General features: G+C 30.6%; 1 protein-coding gene across 3 annotated transcripts; it reads right to left on the minus strand.

The window, feature by feature from the left end:
- Positions 1 to 8,403: 8,403 nt before the first annotated feature.
- On the minus strand, positions 8,404 to 12,196 carry LOC25482242 (protein NRT1/ PTR FAMILY 1.2). Of its 3 annotated transcripts, none has more exons than XM_013610785.3 (4): positions 11,968 to 12,196; positions 10,617 to 10,834; positions 9,716 to 10,257; positions 8,404 to 9,310 (listed from the first exon to the last, which is right to left on the minus strand). In XM_013610785.3, exons 1-4 carry the CDS (start codon positions 12,050 to 12,052, stop codon positions 8,449 to 8,451), a joined length of 1,707 nt encoding a protein of 568 aa, XP_013466239.1. In that variant the 5' UTR covers positions 12,053 to 12,196; the 3' UTR covers positions 8,404 to 8,448. The 3 variants fall into 3 exon arrangements, with proteins under 3 accessions (XP_013466239.1, XP_039689436.1, XP_024631261.1); XM_039833502.1 differs by having other exon boundaries at positions 11,964 to 12,192; XM_024775493.2 differs by lacking the exon at positions 11,968 to 12,196 and adding an exon at positions 11,111 to 11,130.
- Positions 12,197 to 15,755: the final 3,559 nt, after the last annotated feature.

Genomic DNA, 15,755 nt, shown 5'->3' on the forward strand with positions numbered 1-15,755 from the left:
GTCTTGAATCTGTTGGGGTTTTATTGTGTTAGTTGCAACACCATATATATTATGTTGAGGGTGCAATGTGTATGTTGAGTGGGGTGAAGTGCGAGTATGAAACATCTAAGCATAGTTTTAAAATTCGGTTTGGTGATCGACTCAGTAAAGATACTAAGTTATTGATCATTGGTCGAAACACTGAGTCACTGATTAATCCGTATAATTGAATCGGATTGAATCAAATGACTCAATCATATAACTCTACCTCAAAAAAAAATTATATTTACATTAAATTGGATTGAATAAGATGATTTGATACTAAAAAAATTAACAATTACTATAAAATATTAGAAATCATTTAACTTTCAAGTAAATAGAAACACCTTACATCTAAATATGGAATAATATAATATTTTCTAAACATAACAATTATATATTTTTAGGGGAAAACATAACAAAAATATGTTCTTAAGATTTTTTGATTTTGGACTCTGGTACCATCTAACTAGATAAAAATGCTAGCATGGCATGCCTACTGTGTAAATAAATTTCTTTTTCATTTTTTTTCTAAGTGTCTAAACCATTAGACAAGTCATTATTTATTAAAATGAAAAAAGAAAAAAAATCATAAAAACAAAATTAAAACCCAAATTGCATCTTTGTTTTTCATCTTCTCCTTTCTCTCTTTGTTCTTCCTTCCATTCTACCTTGTTCCTCTTCATCTTCATCGTTCCATAACATTCATCTTCATCATCCCAACCCAAATACTCGTCACTCCAACCCAAATTTCCTTTTAAACTCCTCATCATCATCAATCCTTCCAAAAACAACCCAAAATCCCAAAAGAAAGCAATAAATCATAAAATTATAGTGTAAACCTGTTCTTGTTTTGACAAAACATTAAACAACTTTGCATACAATAACATAAAACCAATAGCCCTAGGAAGATTCACCCATGTTTTCAAAAATGGTATAATCTCAGCACTACTTCCTTTTGCTGTCACAACAAAAACATTTTTAGTATCCCTCAAAATTATATAATACAACAATATACAAAAAAAAACATCAACCATAAAGGTAAAATCTTTTTTATGGTATCAACCTCAATCCTCAAAAATTTAGGTTTATTTCAACCTTAATTTCTTCAAAAATTGGTTTTCCATCAAAATCAACAAAAGATGTTAACTTTAATTGAAAAAGAATTCATTTGTGAAAACCCATTTGAATTTAGAGAAAACTCATTTGAATTTGAAGAATTGGTAAAAAGTTAATGGGTTTCTTCTCTTTTTCACCAAAGCCATTAACTTTTGATGAAAAAGAATTACTCTGTCTCATTTTATAAGATTATTTTACAAAAATCACGAACATTAAGAAAAGTTGGAGCAATAAATTTGTCAAAAAAAATGTGTTATTATTACCACATTGTTACTTTTGTATATATAAATGCATTCGATGTTGATTTTTCATATTCCAAGATAATTGGTGGTATTAATAACGGTATAATTGGAAATGAGTAAGAAATGCATCTAGAAATTTGTAGATAGTCTTATATTTATGAGCAAATTTTATCTTTAAATGTTCTTAAAATTAGGGACAAAGTAAATTTTAAAAACCCATTTGAATTAAGAGAAAACCCATTTGAATTTGAAGAAGACTCATCCAATTTTGAGTCTAAATGATAAAAAATGATGCTTTAGGGAATTCGGTTGAAGAAAAACCATGATTTTAGGGTTTGTGCGAAAGAGAGATACGCCCTCTGGTTTGAGGAACAACAACCATGTTGTTCCTCCCCTCTTTGAATCGCGGACCAAAATCAAACCTCAAAATCGTTGTGTTTCAAGAACTAGTTCTGGAATGAACAATTTTATCTTTTAGGAACAATACAATTTCGAAAATGTGAAAAGGGAACTACTTCAAATGGAAGGAAGGAACAATATAGAACGAAAGAACAAGATGGAAGGAGAAAAGAGAAAAGAGAAATGAGAATAAGATGTATTGAGAGAATGGTTGTGGTTTTATTGAATTTTCTGATTTTTTTTTTTTTTTTTGGTTTGTGTTTATGAAGATGATGAAGTGAGAAAGAGAAAAAAAAAATAGTAAATTACACTCACTTCCCTTCAAATATGCTTGAATTATACTCCCCTTATTTTAAAAATTCCTAAAATTCCAAATGTATCTAAAAATATAAAAAAAATGAAAATTAATTATATACTCAATGTGTCACATAGTCAAGAAATGTTGACTCAACGCGCCACATAAGCTTAAATGTATAGTCAGACAACATCAGGCTCCAAAATCAAATAATCTTCATATTACATGGTTGGTATCTAAAAAATATATATTTAGAGGGGGGTAAATCGAAAAATCTTCTATAGAGTTATACTAGCAACACTCTCTTTTGAACAATTTCTCTAATACTCACTCTCTTATTAGTTTAAATCATTGTGTGTTTATACTTTGAAAATTGAACCCACACAAATTAGTGAGACATACATTGATTTCATCCAATAAAAAAGTGACCACTAAAGAGAGAGTTTTGAAAAGTGAGTGTTGCTAGCATTCTTCATCTTCTATATTATAGGGGATGAACATGTATTAACCCATTTATTATATATAGGATATTTTTGTCCCCGTGAGCTTAGTTCAGTTGGTAGGGACATTACATAATTTATGCAGGGGCAGGGGTTCGAACCCCTGACACCCCACTTCTCCACATTTATAATGTGTGAGCTCCAACCACTAGGCTACTTGACAATATATATATAGGATATTTTAGATTTTTTATTACAAACATTATGGTGCAATGATAATGCCTCCTTAAACCAACCTCATGTACATGGTTTGATTCCCACCTTTAGTTTAAAATCCTATGTTTATTTTTGAGTAAATAGTCAATTTCCCCCTTGAAATTGTAAGTTTCGTCAATTACCCCTCTGAAATTAACAAAACTTCAATTACCCCCCTGAAATTGCATAACGCTAATCAATTTACCCCTCCGTCAAATTTTTCTGTTAACTGTTTACGGTTATGATCAAATACCCCCCTGAAATTTTGCACTTATGTGCAAAATGCCCCCTAAACTTAAAAATTTAGATTTTTTTTCTTACCAAAAATCATACATTTAGTTCTTCAAGTAGTATATTGTACCTATTGTCATAAAAATTCTATTCACAAGAAAATGATTGAATATATACGCCAAAGAAATCATGGTTTTGTCATGTGCCGCCTTTTCATTCATATTTCATATTTATCAACAAGGAGCAAGATAAATTTTTTTACAAATCTATTTAACATGCATTATAAAAATTAAACATGCCGCAACTAATAGATATGACATTTCCTGCATTATAAAAATTGTATCATTAATTAAGTTGCAAATTCACAAACCTAAGCCTTGTTTCTTCCTCCTTCTGCAGATATTAACCTATGAATTTTCTTTATGGACACACAATTATCAAAGACTTGTGTACTTTATGACTGCATACTCTAACATAATTGCCAACTTGTGTAAAAAAAAGTTTCATATATATGTATATATTTAAAACACATGAGTAACATACCTTCCATAAAGATTTATATGACCAATAGTTGCATAAACATACATTCCATAAAGACTTATATGATCAATAATTGTTAATTGTTTGTCTTTAATATCTTTTGAGTCAAGGATAAAAAAAATATATAAATTTTCAAGTTTAGGGGGCATTTTGCACATAAGTGCAAAATTTCAGGGGGGTATTTGATTATAACCGTAAACAGTTAACAGAAAAATTTGACGGTGGGAGTAAATTGATTAACGTTATGCAATTTCATGGGGGTAATTGAAATTTTGTTAATTTCAGGGGGGTAATTGATGAAACCTATAATTTCAGGGAGAAAATTGACTATTTACTCGTTTATTTTTCTTCTCAAGTCAAGAAAAACGGTGGTAATGAGAGCTAGTAAGAAAACGGTCATAGGTTATTTAATGATCATTAAAAAATATTAAACCGAGTTGGTGATTGATGGTCATAGGTTATTTGTTAAATAAAAATTATTATATTGTTGATGTCATTGAAAATAAATATTGTTTGTTACATTATAAAATTGAAAAATATTATATATATAATTTTAATCAAAATCAATTTTTATAAAACTATTATTCGTAATTTCTACGTATGAAAGAAACGTACCTTATACTAAAACCAGACGCATTGCTGATATGCATTTCTAAATCACCATTTACCAACAACCTGCAGCTGCACCAACAACCTGCAAGTTTATGTTTGCTGCTTCTCAACACCAAAAGAATGAGAATATTGTGAGTGAAGACAATTACAAGAAAAGAATCAATTTTGAATTTAAGATTTAAAAATTAAACAAAAATTGAAAACAAGTTGTATCAGCTTTCTTAATACTCCAAACAAAAGTGTTTTGCTTTAATTATTCCTCCTTAGCTTTTTCATTTTAATCGTAAAATGTAGCATACAATATACAAAGATATTAAAGAAATCTAAAGTGGAAATAAAAGGAAAAAGTTGTTATTAAATTTGAGAAGAAAAAAAAATAGTAATAATTATTTTTTTTTTAATAAATATTAAATTTGGTTATGAAGATTCTGGTGAGCATAGCTCAGTTGGTATGGATAATGCATATGCATGTTTCGGGGTTCAAACACTGACCACCACCAAAAAATTTGGTTATGAAGTTGTATAACCATATCAAGTCAATCGTCCTCCAGTTTATTAGTATTCTAAAATGATATTTGAAATTACAAAATTTTGATCGGATTTGTTACTCTATCAATATTTAATTGGATTATAATGATTTATTTTAGGGAAACTGGATTATAATGATATTAAGCTAATAATAATGTCTATGATGATGATATATTTGAAACAAAAATAATAATGTCATCTATGAATTTGTTAAAAAAAAAATACCGAATTAATAGAGAGGGACGAATTTGATCTTTTTTTTTTTTACAAAAATAAACGATATTCATTTAAATTGATACAATACATCAGTATAATACAAATTCAAATTCGTTAAAAATTAAAATGATGAATCTGCGAATAAACCCACAATTAATAGTATAAAATGACAAAGTACATATGTCTACAAACATGACTATATTTAATTCTTTGGAATATGCATGTCTTCATATCTGCAACGTTGACAACACCAAAGTCATTGATTGAATCTACAATTGTTCAAATCTAATTTTAAACATGGATCAAATAAACATTGCACTAAAACAGTAAATTAAAAACATGTCACACAAAGACGGAAAATCAAAACAAATAGAGTCGTGCAAAGATAACATAATTACAAAAATAAACGAAATAAGATTAAAAATACGTGAAAATCACATATTTAACTAAAAAAAGAATGGTAACTCAGATGAGTGATTTTGGGTCAAAATTGATTTTAAATCACTCTATCTCCGATAGATTAAAAAGAAGAAAAGTGGTGACGGCTAGGATTTAAAAAGGAAGAGAGAGTTTATTTTTTGAATCTGGTCAATGTTTTGCACTTTCACTAATCATCTTAAAATATTGATACATGATAAAAAATAAAATAAAAAAATAGATTTAATACAATATTATAATTTCAATGACAAAATTACAACAAAAAGAAAAACAAAGAAAAATAAAGAGTATAACATGCTTTGCTTGGATGACATTTCCTTTATCAAAAAGTAGTTAAATGTGTTATCGGAAGTATAGAATATGTTCGAGTTCATTAGCTTCATGCACTTTCTCATTTAATTTCCTTACTTTAACAACCAACATGACTTTGTTTCATCAAAATCACATTCAATATGTTCCAAAACATAGATCTCATTCTCCTTGCCCTTCTCCATGCCTCATTCGTTTTCTTTGTTCTTCTCATAGCTATCATCATCCTCTTTTTCCTTCTCTTACTTACATTCTCACTAGCACTCTTAACAATTTTCCTATTAGATTTGTACAATTATTTCTCAATTCTTTATGAGTATTTTGAAATTGTTAAGGGTGATCTTGAAATGGGTTTAGTTCTTATTGTAATTAGCATCATTCATCATGGTGTTGATTTTTTCTTGGTTTCAAAACCTAGCCATAAACGCAAGTTTGACAAATTTGAAGTGAAGGATCAACAATCTTTCACAAGTCACATTCATGTCTTGAAGACTATACAATAAGAGACCATTCTCAATTCTCATGATTCAAATTATGTATCATATTTACAATAAATTGACATTGAGGAATATTGGGATAAGAAGACACGTTGATACTCAAGATTTTTTTATTGGCAATTGGCAAATTTTAGTGCATGATTTGTTAGGGTGAGGAAAAATTGTTAGTACCACATATTAAATTTTGAATCTCCTTAATTTTCATTCAGCGTCTCAACTCATATCATTGAACTACACCGCCTTCAGGAACAAATATTAACGTGTATTTGTATGCTTCTTAAGCTACATTATGGCATGGTTGCAAAGGGTCAATTCATTTTTAGATAACCTTCCCTCTGCCCTCTGGCAGGGCTTAGAATTAGACATCAATTTTCTTCAAACCTATAATAAATTTAGAGCCTTTTTTCTACATTTCTAGTCTATACTAGAAATAAGTGCTTAGTTTGTATGAGGTCTTAAACCTCATTCTCACCATTGTTGTATTTAAAAATAACATGCTTGATGTAATTACTTTTTCACCACCTGGATGCATTTCTTTTTATTTCTTGTGCTACAAATAAACATATTGACAAAACAGTTTTTTCTTGATATTGTTTCTTGGTTTTGTTGATGTTTTTTTTATATATTTATAAGTTTTTTAATGGTTTTTTTACATGCAATTGTAGAGACTATTCCTTTAAACTGGATAAGACTACAATGAAATAAAAACTATATATCACTCTAAAATTTTAACACTATATATCCTCTGGTCAAGCTAAACTGAAAGATATATAATCCAAAGCATCTTTCGCTATAAAAAAACACTATGAAATAGGAAATAAATGAAAACATATTTGCAAAAACTAAAGAGAGGTGCTATACATAGCGGAATTTTTTTCGCTAAATTTCACGAAGCTTATAAACAGTGTAAATAGATATAGCATTAATGCTTTAAGTTCCGTATTTGCTGGAAAACACCCAGGCAGTGGTGTGAAACAACAAATCACAATTATTCTCTGTGTATTTGGGAACATTTCTCTCGCTATGAATAGCATTTTTGAAAACTAAAACAAAAAGATTCTTCAACTAAAACAAATATGTTTGCTTCTACTATGATGAGAATTAAGTCCGAAAGAATTATTTTGATTGAATTGATTTTGATTAAAAGTGGGTTAAAAGTAAATTGATTTATATTTGAATACACATTTTGTTTCGATCGTTACAACAAAATTAGTTTTAGGTGAGTAATTACCAAAATTTATTTATGTATTCAACATAAAATTTATGAGGGCAGTCAAAGGAATTAGACACCAACAATGAATTGGTCAAAGTGGTAAGGGATTTGAGCTCCTTAAGTGTGGTCAAGGGTTCGATTCCTAGCTCTCGCGTATGAAAAAAATATGGTACCTCCCCAACAAAAAAATCTGGTATCAAGACACATCATGAAGATATGGAAGATATTGAATGGAGATTCAAGAAACCTCTGAAAACATTACAAGTTGAAAAAAAAAATTGTCCCAAGTCTCAACCAAATCAAAAGAAGAAAGCACTAAAAAAGGCGAAGAAACAAACAAAGACAAAAACGACACCGAGGGCTAAAGCCACACAAGGAGAGTGAGACAGAGAGCAAACAAATCTTTATTTTCTTGTCACACATGAGGCACGTCTGGTTCCACGAAAATACAGTATTTTGATGTATTTTCCTTGCAGATTGGAGGAAAAAGCCCAGTTTTGCAACACAAACCCACCTAGAGATATTTTAAATACAAGAGCTTTCATTTACAATTTATAATTTTGAACTTGGTTGTTCAAGAGGAAGTCAAGCATTAGGAAAAATCTGCCTCTATTCAACCTTTTTTCTTAGAGTATGTTTTATTTCTTTTGTAATTTATCTTTGATTACCATGAGTAATTAAACACTTTTGATTAGGGTTCTAAGATAAACCTCTATTTATTTATTAGATTTTATTAATAAAATTATTTTATTCAGTTATTATTTAAGATGCATTTAATTTTTGTATGCATCAATCTTAATGCCTTCATAATGCTAGGGAGTGTGCCATACCGTGAGTCAGGTAGAACCATGGTAGAGTTAAAACTATCCCTCTAAAATTTTATCATTTTTGCATTCCTTTAACTGAATTCGAACCTAGTTGAACTTCTGATCAAGCTGAAAGAGATCTAAACAATCTCATTCAAATCTCCCTTGGATATAAGAAGAAGAATAAGAAGAAAAAAATATCAAACAGGAACCAAATAAAAACAAAATAGTATTTATGAAATTATAAACAAAAAGAATCTTCAACCAAAACAGACTTTTATCCTTCCACCCTAATTTCCTTCTTCTTGACCTTCATTTTCTTCTCTCTTACAAGGACCATAAACCTTACTAAAATAAACAAAACCAAAAAAGTTGGCCAACATCAATACAAAAAGAAGCCAATAATAGTAATCTAAATGTCCCTTATTTATGTTACTAGAAACCCAACTTTCCTTTCCCTCACCCTTAGTAACATTATCAACAACACTCAAAATAAAACTAGCCAAAATATTCCCACATGACATACCTAATGCTGAAAAACTTGATGCAATACTGGCCATAGATTGAGGCAATTCACATATATAAAACTCATTTTGTCCAATGCCATTAAAAGCTTCAGCAAAACCATCAAGAATTTGTCTAGGCAATAGCCACATAACTGACATGTTCACAACACCTTCTGGAAATTCTTGAAAGCCTTCATCAATTGCTAATTTTCTTCTTTTACCTTCTGCAATTGCTAACGAAGCTGTTGATAAACATATTGCTAGTAGTCCAATTCCCATTTTTTGTTTTACTCGGAGACGAGTCGGCGAACGCCTTAGTTTTGATGTTGAAGGGATTATGACACAATCATAGAGGACAATCCAAATTACTACAGAGAGGACCATGAATGTTGACATTGAAGCCGCGGGGATTTCAAAGTTCGAAGTTATGTGGCGGTTCATGGTGGATGCTTCTAGTATATTAAATGTTCCTTGACTCAAATTTATAGACATTATCATTCCTGTTGTCCAAATTGGAATGATTTTGATAATTGCTTTGAATGCTTCTACTTGATCTATTGTGCTAAGGCTCCATTGGTTTTTTAATCTTCTATCTTGTGTAAGATCTTGTTCTTGATGTTTTATAAGGCATGCTTTATTTAGAAACCTTGCAATCAAAGTAGATACCAAAGCCAATTAGAATCACATATATCATCACTCTCAAAACAGGATAATGAGTTGATTATACAATTGATGAATATAATTGATATATGCACAAACAATAATGTAAAGAGTTTTTACAGGGTCAATCAATCATAATCGTTGGTCGTGAAAAACATTTTTCTTTAGTTATATCCACTTTAAAAGTCATATAGAGGATAGTTTGTGATTCATTGACAGTGTAAATATACTTACACTAGCATTGCAACAAGTTTATTACTCAAGTATATTATGAATGGTTGAAGTATATGACAAGTTTACTACTTAATTTTAATGAACGACGAGAGATAAAAAGTAATGATTCACTTCGAAAATACACCATTGAACACTAGAAAGGTTCATAATTTGATACCTGAATTTATCACTTGGCATAAGCATTTCCGAATCCTTGTCACAATAGTACATGCCATCATTCAAGACATTTGATGATGGTAACTCGAGGTTTCTGTTTCGATAAGACGCGACAACCACTCGAGCACACTCACTAATCACGTTGCCTTTTGGTTCCACCTTGACATAGAGTGAAGAAGCTAGAAAGAAAGATACCATAGATATGAACATGAACACAACAGGTAAACCAAATCCAACAATCCAACCAAAATTTTCTTGAATATATGCCAAAATGGTCGTTCCAATTAAAACTGCAGCTGTTGCTAAAGCATAGGTCCAATTAAAGTAGCCCTCTATGATTCCTGCATCTTTTTCCTTGTCTAGTTGGTCAATGCCAAAGGGTAAGGAAGAAGCTCTTACACCACCAGCTCCAATGGCGATTAGGCATAGAGAAGAGTATAAGAAAGCAAGTTGTGATGTTGTCGGAGAGTTGCAGCTCATAGTGAATTGATCACAAGGACTTAGGTTTGGAATCATAGCTGTTAGCCAAAAAAGTAGCATTCCCTATAGTGTGACGCATAATAATATCAGTAACCAAAAAATATTGATCAAAAATAAATATACAACATGAAAATGTTATTATAGCGGATTTAGATTCCACGCAGAGTGAAGATTATTTGAAGATAATATGGTGAAAGTGTAATGTGAATGTATCGATATCAAATCAATGGTTGAGATCATTAAAATGTTTGTAACTGCATATTTTTCTATTCTGAATGCAAGAAATCCATATCCATAATATAATCCATATCCATTATCTTAGAATTTGTAAAGTAAGGATTATTCATAAGTTATAAACATATTGTAAGACTATGACTCATCTTAACAATAAATATGAACTTACACAATAAATACGAACTTACAAGTAAACCGAGAACAGATCCAAAGGCGATGGTAGCGTAGCGACCAAAATAGGAATCGGCAAGAAAAGCACCGATAATTGGTGTAAAATTAGTAGCTGCTGACCAGCGGAGGATCACATTAGTAGCTGTTGCAGCTTCCATCCCATAATGTCTTGTTAAATACAGAATCATGTTTGGCAATATTCCAAAAGTTGCCATTTTCTCAAATGCCTGGGTAGCTGCCAAAACAAAAGAAATTGATCATCAAAAAATATTTCAAAAGCATGGCACAACAATGCATGGACTCAAAATTGTAATAATGATCTACAATGCCTCTTAAATCGTCCTTAGGACTGAGACACTGGTACGATATTTAAAAATGCTTCTGGAAATTATAAAAACATGAACTGATACTTAAAAAATCACTCGAAATTGTAATAATAATCTAAATTAAAGTAAATTGAGTTTTATGTTAAATACTTTCATATATGTTTGTAAATGGGGATAGTCCTCACCTTACAAGCCGATTTTGTGAGATTGTGTTATGTTCAACCATCATTTCTAAGATCGTACCAGAATAGGTTTGGCTATCTACTATCAACTTTCGCTATAAGATCATTCGGTTACACTCCAGATGTCCAATCATGGGTGTGGTGATGTGTTAAGAGTCTCACATTGCATGAAATATGATCTGATAAGTGGAGGCGGTCCCTAGCTTACAAGGTGCATGGTTGTGTTAGGCGCAACCACAAATTCTAATCAAAATATATTTGTTTTTTCTTAGGATCTGTATTCAACTAAAAGTAAAGAAAAATAAATATAAATTGAGCTGTATGTTAAAAGTTTCATTTTGGATGAGATATGGAATGTTTATAAGTAGTAACAATCCTCACCTTACAGACACGTTTTGTGAGATTGTGTATGTCCAACCACAATTTCTAAGATGATATCAGAGCCTATCCAAAATTCGTTTGGCTATTTACTATCAGGTTTCCGCAATCAGATCACTTGGATGATACTCCATATGTCCAATTCAAGGTGTGAGGGTGTGTTAAGAGTCTCACATTGAATGATATATGGTTCGAGTTCCGACAACATGTTTATAAGTGGAAGCAGTCCATACATTACAAGTTGCATGGTTGTGTTACGCCCAACCACAAATTCTAATAAAAATATATTTGCTTTTTCTGAGATCTGCATCTCAGCCACAGGAACACAGATGAACTTCTAGTTTCGTGTCAATTCTTGTTATAATTTCGAACAATTTACAAATAATGGTGTATCTCATGCACCAATGATTCAAAGTAGAAATTTCCTATATGTATATAATATATGAAGCAGTAAATTGTAGTAAATGAGTTGAGTTACCTACCTATGATGAAGGGTAAGGTTCTGAAGCCACCCTTTGGATTTGCATTGCTAATTAGAGGCTCTTTCTCTTTCACCGCACTTTCCATTTTTGAACAAAGTAAAGAAATTCTTATCAAGAAAAAAAAAAAAAAATTAAACCGAAAATGGAGGCACTGAACAGTTAGTAATGACAACCGACAAGTGAGAGCTTAAAGCGGTGTTTAATGTCCACGCGGGACACGAGAGGCATGCGGGGACACTTTTTTAATTTAATAAAACATGAGAGAATCTTTATTTCCTTTTTTAAATGTCTGACTCAAATTCTTTGGATTTTTTTCCTCCATACTTCACTATAACAAACTAATGTGTAATAAGATTTTATTTGACTTTTATTCTTTTATTATTTCTTTTTTCGCACTCATAAAAACTCTTTCTCTTACCTTTCTCTATAAATATCTTTTGCTGCCTCATCCCCACGACATCCAAAATCTATTTTCCGAGATGTAATAGTCTCCGGTGGTAGCGTCGACCCTCCTCATCAACCTCGTGTCACAATATCTAAATATGAAAGTGTTTAGTGATGAAGTCAGAAAAAAAAATTGAATGATTAGAATAAACTATACTTCCTCCGTTTTAAAATATAAGCAAATTTTATTTTTTAGGTTCATTCAATTAATGATGTATGTGGTTTATGTTATAAACCACATACATCATTAATTGAATGAACCTAAAAAATAAAATTTGCTTATATTTTAAAATGGAGGGAGTAGTATATAAACACAAAATTAAAGTTGTAATAAATATTAAGCACGAAATTAAAGTTGGGTGAGTACTTAAAAAGAAATACATATTTTGCTACTACTATTAATTATGAAAATGTTTTTTACATACAATTGTTCAATTAGGGAATATTCAGTTGAGAGGAAAATATAAGGAATGATTTAAACTCCCGCAAATTAGAATATCTCTAAATCTCCGTTAACTAATCAAATATAAATATGACAAAAATCACGCATGTCACTTTTGGAATGGTCGAAAACTAAAATCATTGAAAAATAAATAAAATCTCTCAAAATTGATATATTATTTTAATTTTTTATTTTTTCGAGTGGACCACTACATCATTTTTACGGGGATTTGACTGTGCCAAAAACTAAAAGTGTTACGAAATAGTTTAAAATCTCGCAAAATGGACCTATGATTGTTAATTTTTATTTTTATTGGTGGGTTGTGGCCCACCCTAACTGATGAAGGGCTCCGCCGTTGATAGTGCTTTTTATTTCAATTGATATGTTGAGCAGCGTTGGTGGTTGACTTGGTTGCAAAGAGGTTCTTTAAGATTCGCTTGTGTACCACTTCTTATGTTAACCTACGAACGGTCAGATCCAACCAGTATTGTCTCTGAATTATGTTTGTTTTCGCTAGCTCTTTTCCTGTCTTGGTTGATTCGTGTTTGTTATCGTTTGACGTTGTTGAATTGGGTTTCGTTGCTGGTGGTGTTTATGGTTCCTTCTTCATAGCTCGTCACTATTCCTCCCTTCTTGATATTTATGGCAAGACTGGTTTTGTCTCGCACATCATTAGTTCTAGATTTGTATTGAGATTTTTAATATTCAAATATCACTACTCTATTGTGAATTTTTATATTTATTATGCGGGTTGTCTCAATGTCATTCTAGCTAGTATTTATGTCCAAAAAAAAAATCATTTTGTAGATACATTTTAAAACAACTGCAACAAAATTTCACACTTTAAATTTTATTATTTAGGCTTTTTAGATTCATTTACAAGAGCATGCAATCTTTATTGATTCGCTATATGTTTTATATACTATCATATTTCATTCTTGCATCTCCAAGTGTTGCACATAAAATAATCCAACACTCGAGTCTAATCCAAGTGGTTGTTGACTTGTTGTGCAAATTGTGTGAATGTTGTAAATTTCAGAGCACCAAATTCGATTTCTAATGATGAAAAAATATATTTTTTTTTTGCCGAAAAATAGTGTCCAAACAAAAGAGAATGAGTCTAGGGATGTCATACATGATGTAGATGCTGTACTCTTTCATGAACTTGCATGCAGAGATCCTTATACACAAACTACCTTATCCTTTTGAAAATGAAAATGGTTCTAACGTAACTTGTAAAATTGATGGAGAAGAGATGAAGTTTGAAAAGACGAGCACAAGTAAAAGTAGATCCGATTTAAATTGTGAATTAAATTTGAATTGCTAAGGTAAGAAAGTGTGTGACACATCTGTTGTAAAATTAGGCATCATATTATCTTTATAAATCATAATCAATATATAAATAAAAGAATCAATTAAATATAAACAAAAGAGAGATTAATAAACTTATCTCTTTTAAGATTGTTGTTGAACTAGATCACCGACCACAACTCTATCAACATCTTTGACAACCGAATCAAACCTACTACCGAATCAACTATCAAGATATGTAGAACGAACAAGCAGTGAGGTAGTCTGAGACGAGCTGATCACACTGTCTTTAAGAATTTTCCGCGTAATTATACATTAATCCTCAAGATTTAACAGACCTTTTTGATATAAAATCAAGGATGCAGAACTAGCAAGAATATATTTTCAGGAAGATGATAACCCAGAGTTGTGTTATAAGCTCATAGAAGAGAGCATTTTTTATATAGGTAGTGCACAAGTTTTCATATATATGTAAAATGGTGTTAAAAATTGTTTTATCTTGGTTCAGCATCTAATGATACGAGGGTGACTTTTCTATATTCTTCATGTCTAACAAAAACCGTCCTTTATCAATGCCAATTAAAATTGACAGTTATGAAAAAAAATGGAATTACAACATAGGAATAAGATATTTTTCTATATTTCTCAATTAAATATATGGGACACAAAATATTTGAAACTTTTGAAAAATTTACAACAACATCAACTCTTTTTTCAATTGCTTCATACTGCTTTAATACATCGTTATTATTAGAGTGAATCAGGGTAACACAAATGTTGATAAATTCTAGCTTTCTTGTAGCCAAGTCAATGACAACAATAATACCCTTTTGGTGGACTACAATACATTATATATTGTCCTTCAAAGTCACATGCAATATGTTCCAAAACTTACATCTCATTCTCCTTGCCCTTGTTCATGCCTCATTCGTTTTTTTTTTCTTCTCATAGCTATCATCATTCTCTTTAATTTTTCCTTCTTTTACTTGCATTCTCTCTGACACTCTAAACAATTCTCCTATTGGATTTGCACAATTATTTCTCTATTGTTTCTGAGTACTTTGAAATTTTTAAGGGTGATCTTAAGTACTTATTCTAATTAGCTCCATTCATCGAGGTGTTGATTTTTCCTTGGCTTCAAAACCCAGCCATAAACGCAAGTTTAACAAATTTTAAGTGAAGACACATCAAATATTCCACAAGTCACATTCATGTCTTGATGACTATACAATAAGACCACTCTCAATTCTCATATTTAAGGATACATAATTTAGCTAACGTTCTTACTTTTACTATTTATTAAAGAAAGAAAAGAAGATTGCTACACAAGCTACAACAATAATCTCTACTTCACCAAGTTTACTTGAGTCACAAGCTAGCTAGTATTAATTAGTTTAATCTAGTGTATTAGCATGTGATTAGGATTTGTGTACTTTATACTTTTCCTATAAATACCTATTGTACTATCTTTTTCATCTATGAGAAATGAGACTATTTTCTATCTTTAGCTTTCCATAACACTACTATTGTCAATATTTTTTTAAAAATATTTCGTGAATTTATTATATGAACAAAAAAAAAAAAAAGAATC

Source organism: Medicago truncatula, chromosome 1, assembly GCF_003473485.1.
Source record: "Medicago truncatula cultivar Jemalong A17 chromosome 1, MtrunA17r5.0-ANR, whole genome shotgun sequence".
Lineage (NCBI taxonomy): Eukaryota > Viridiplantae > Streptophyta > Magnoliopsida > Fabales > Fabaceae > Medicago > Medicago truncatula.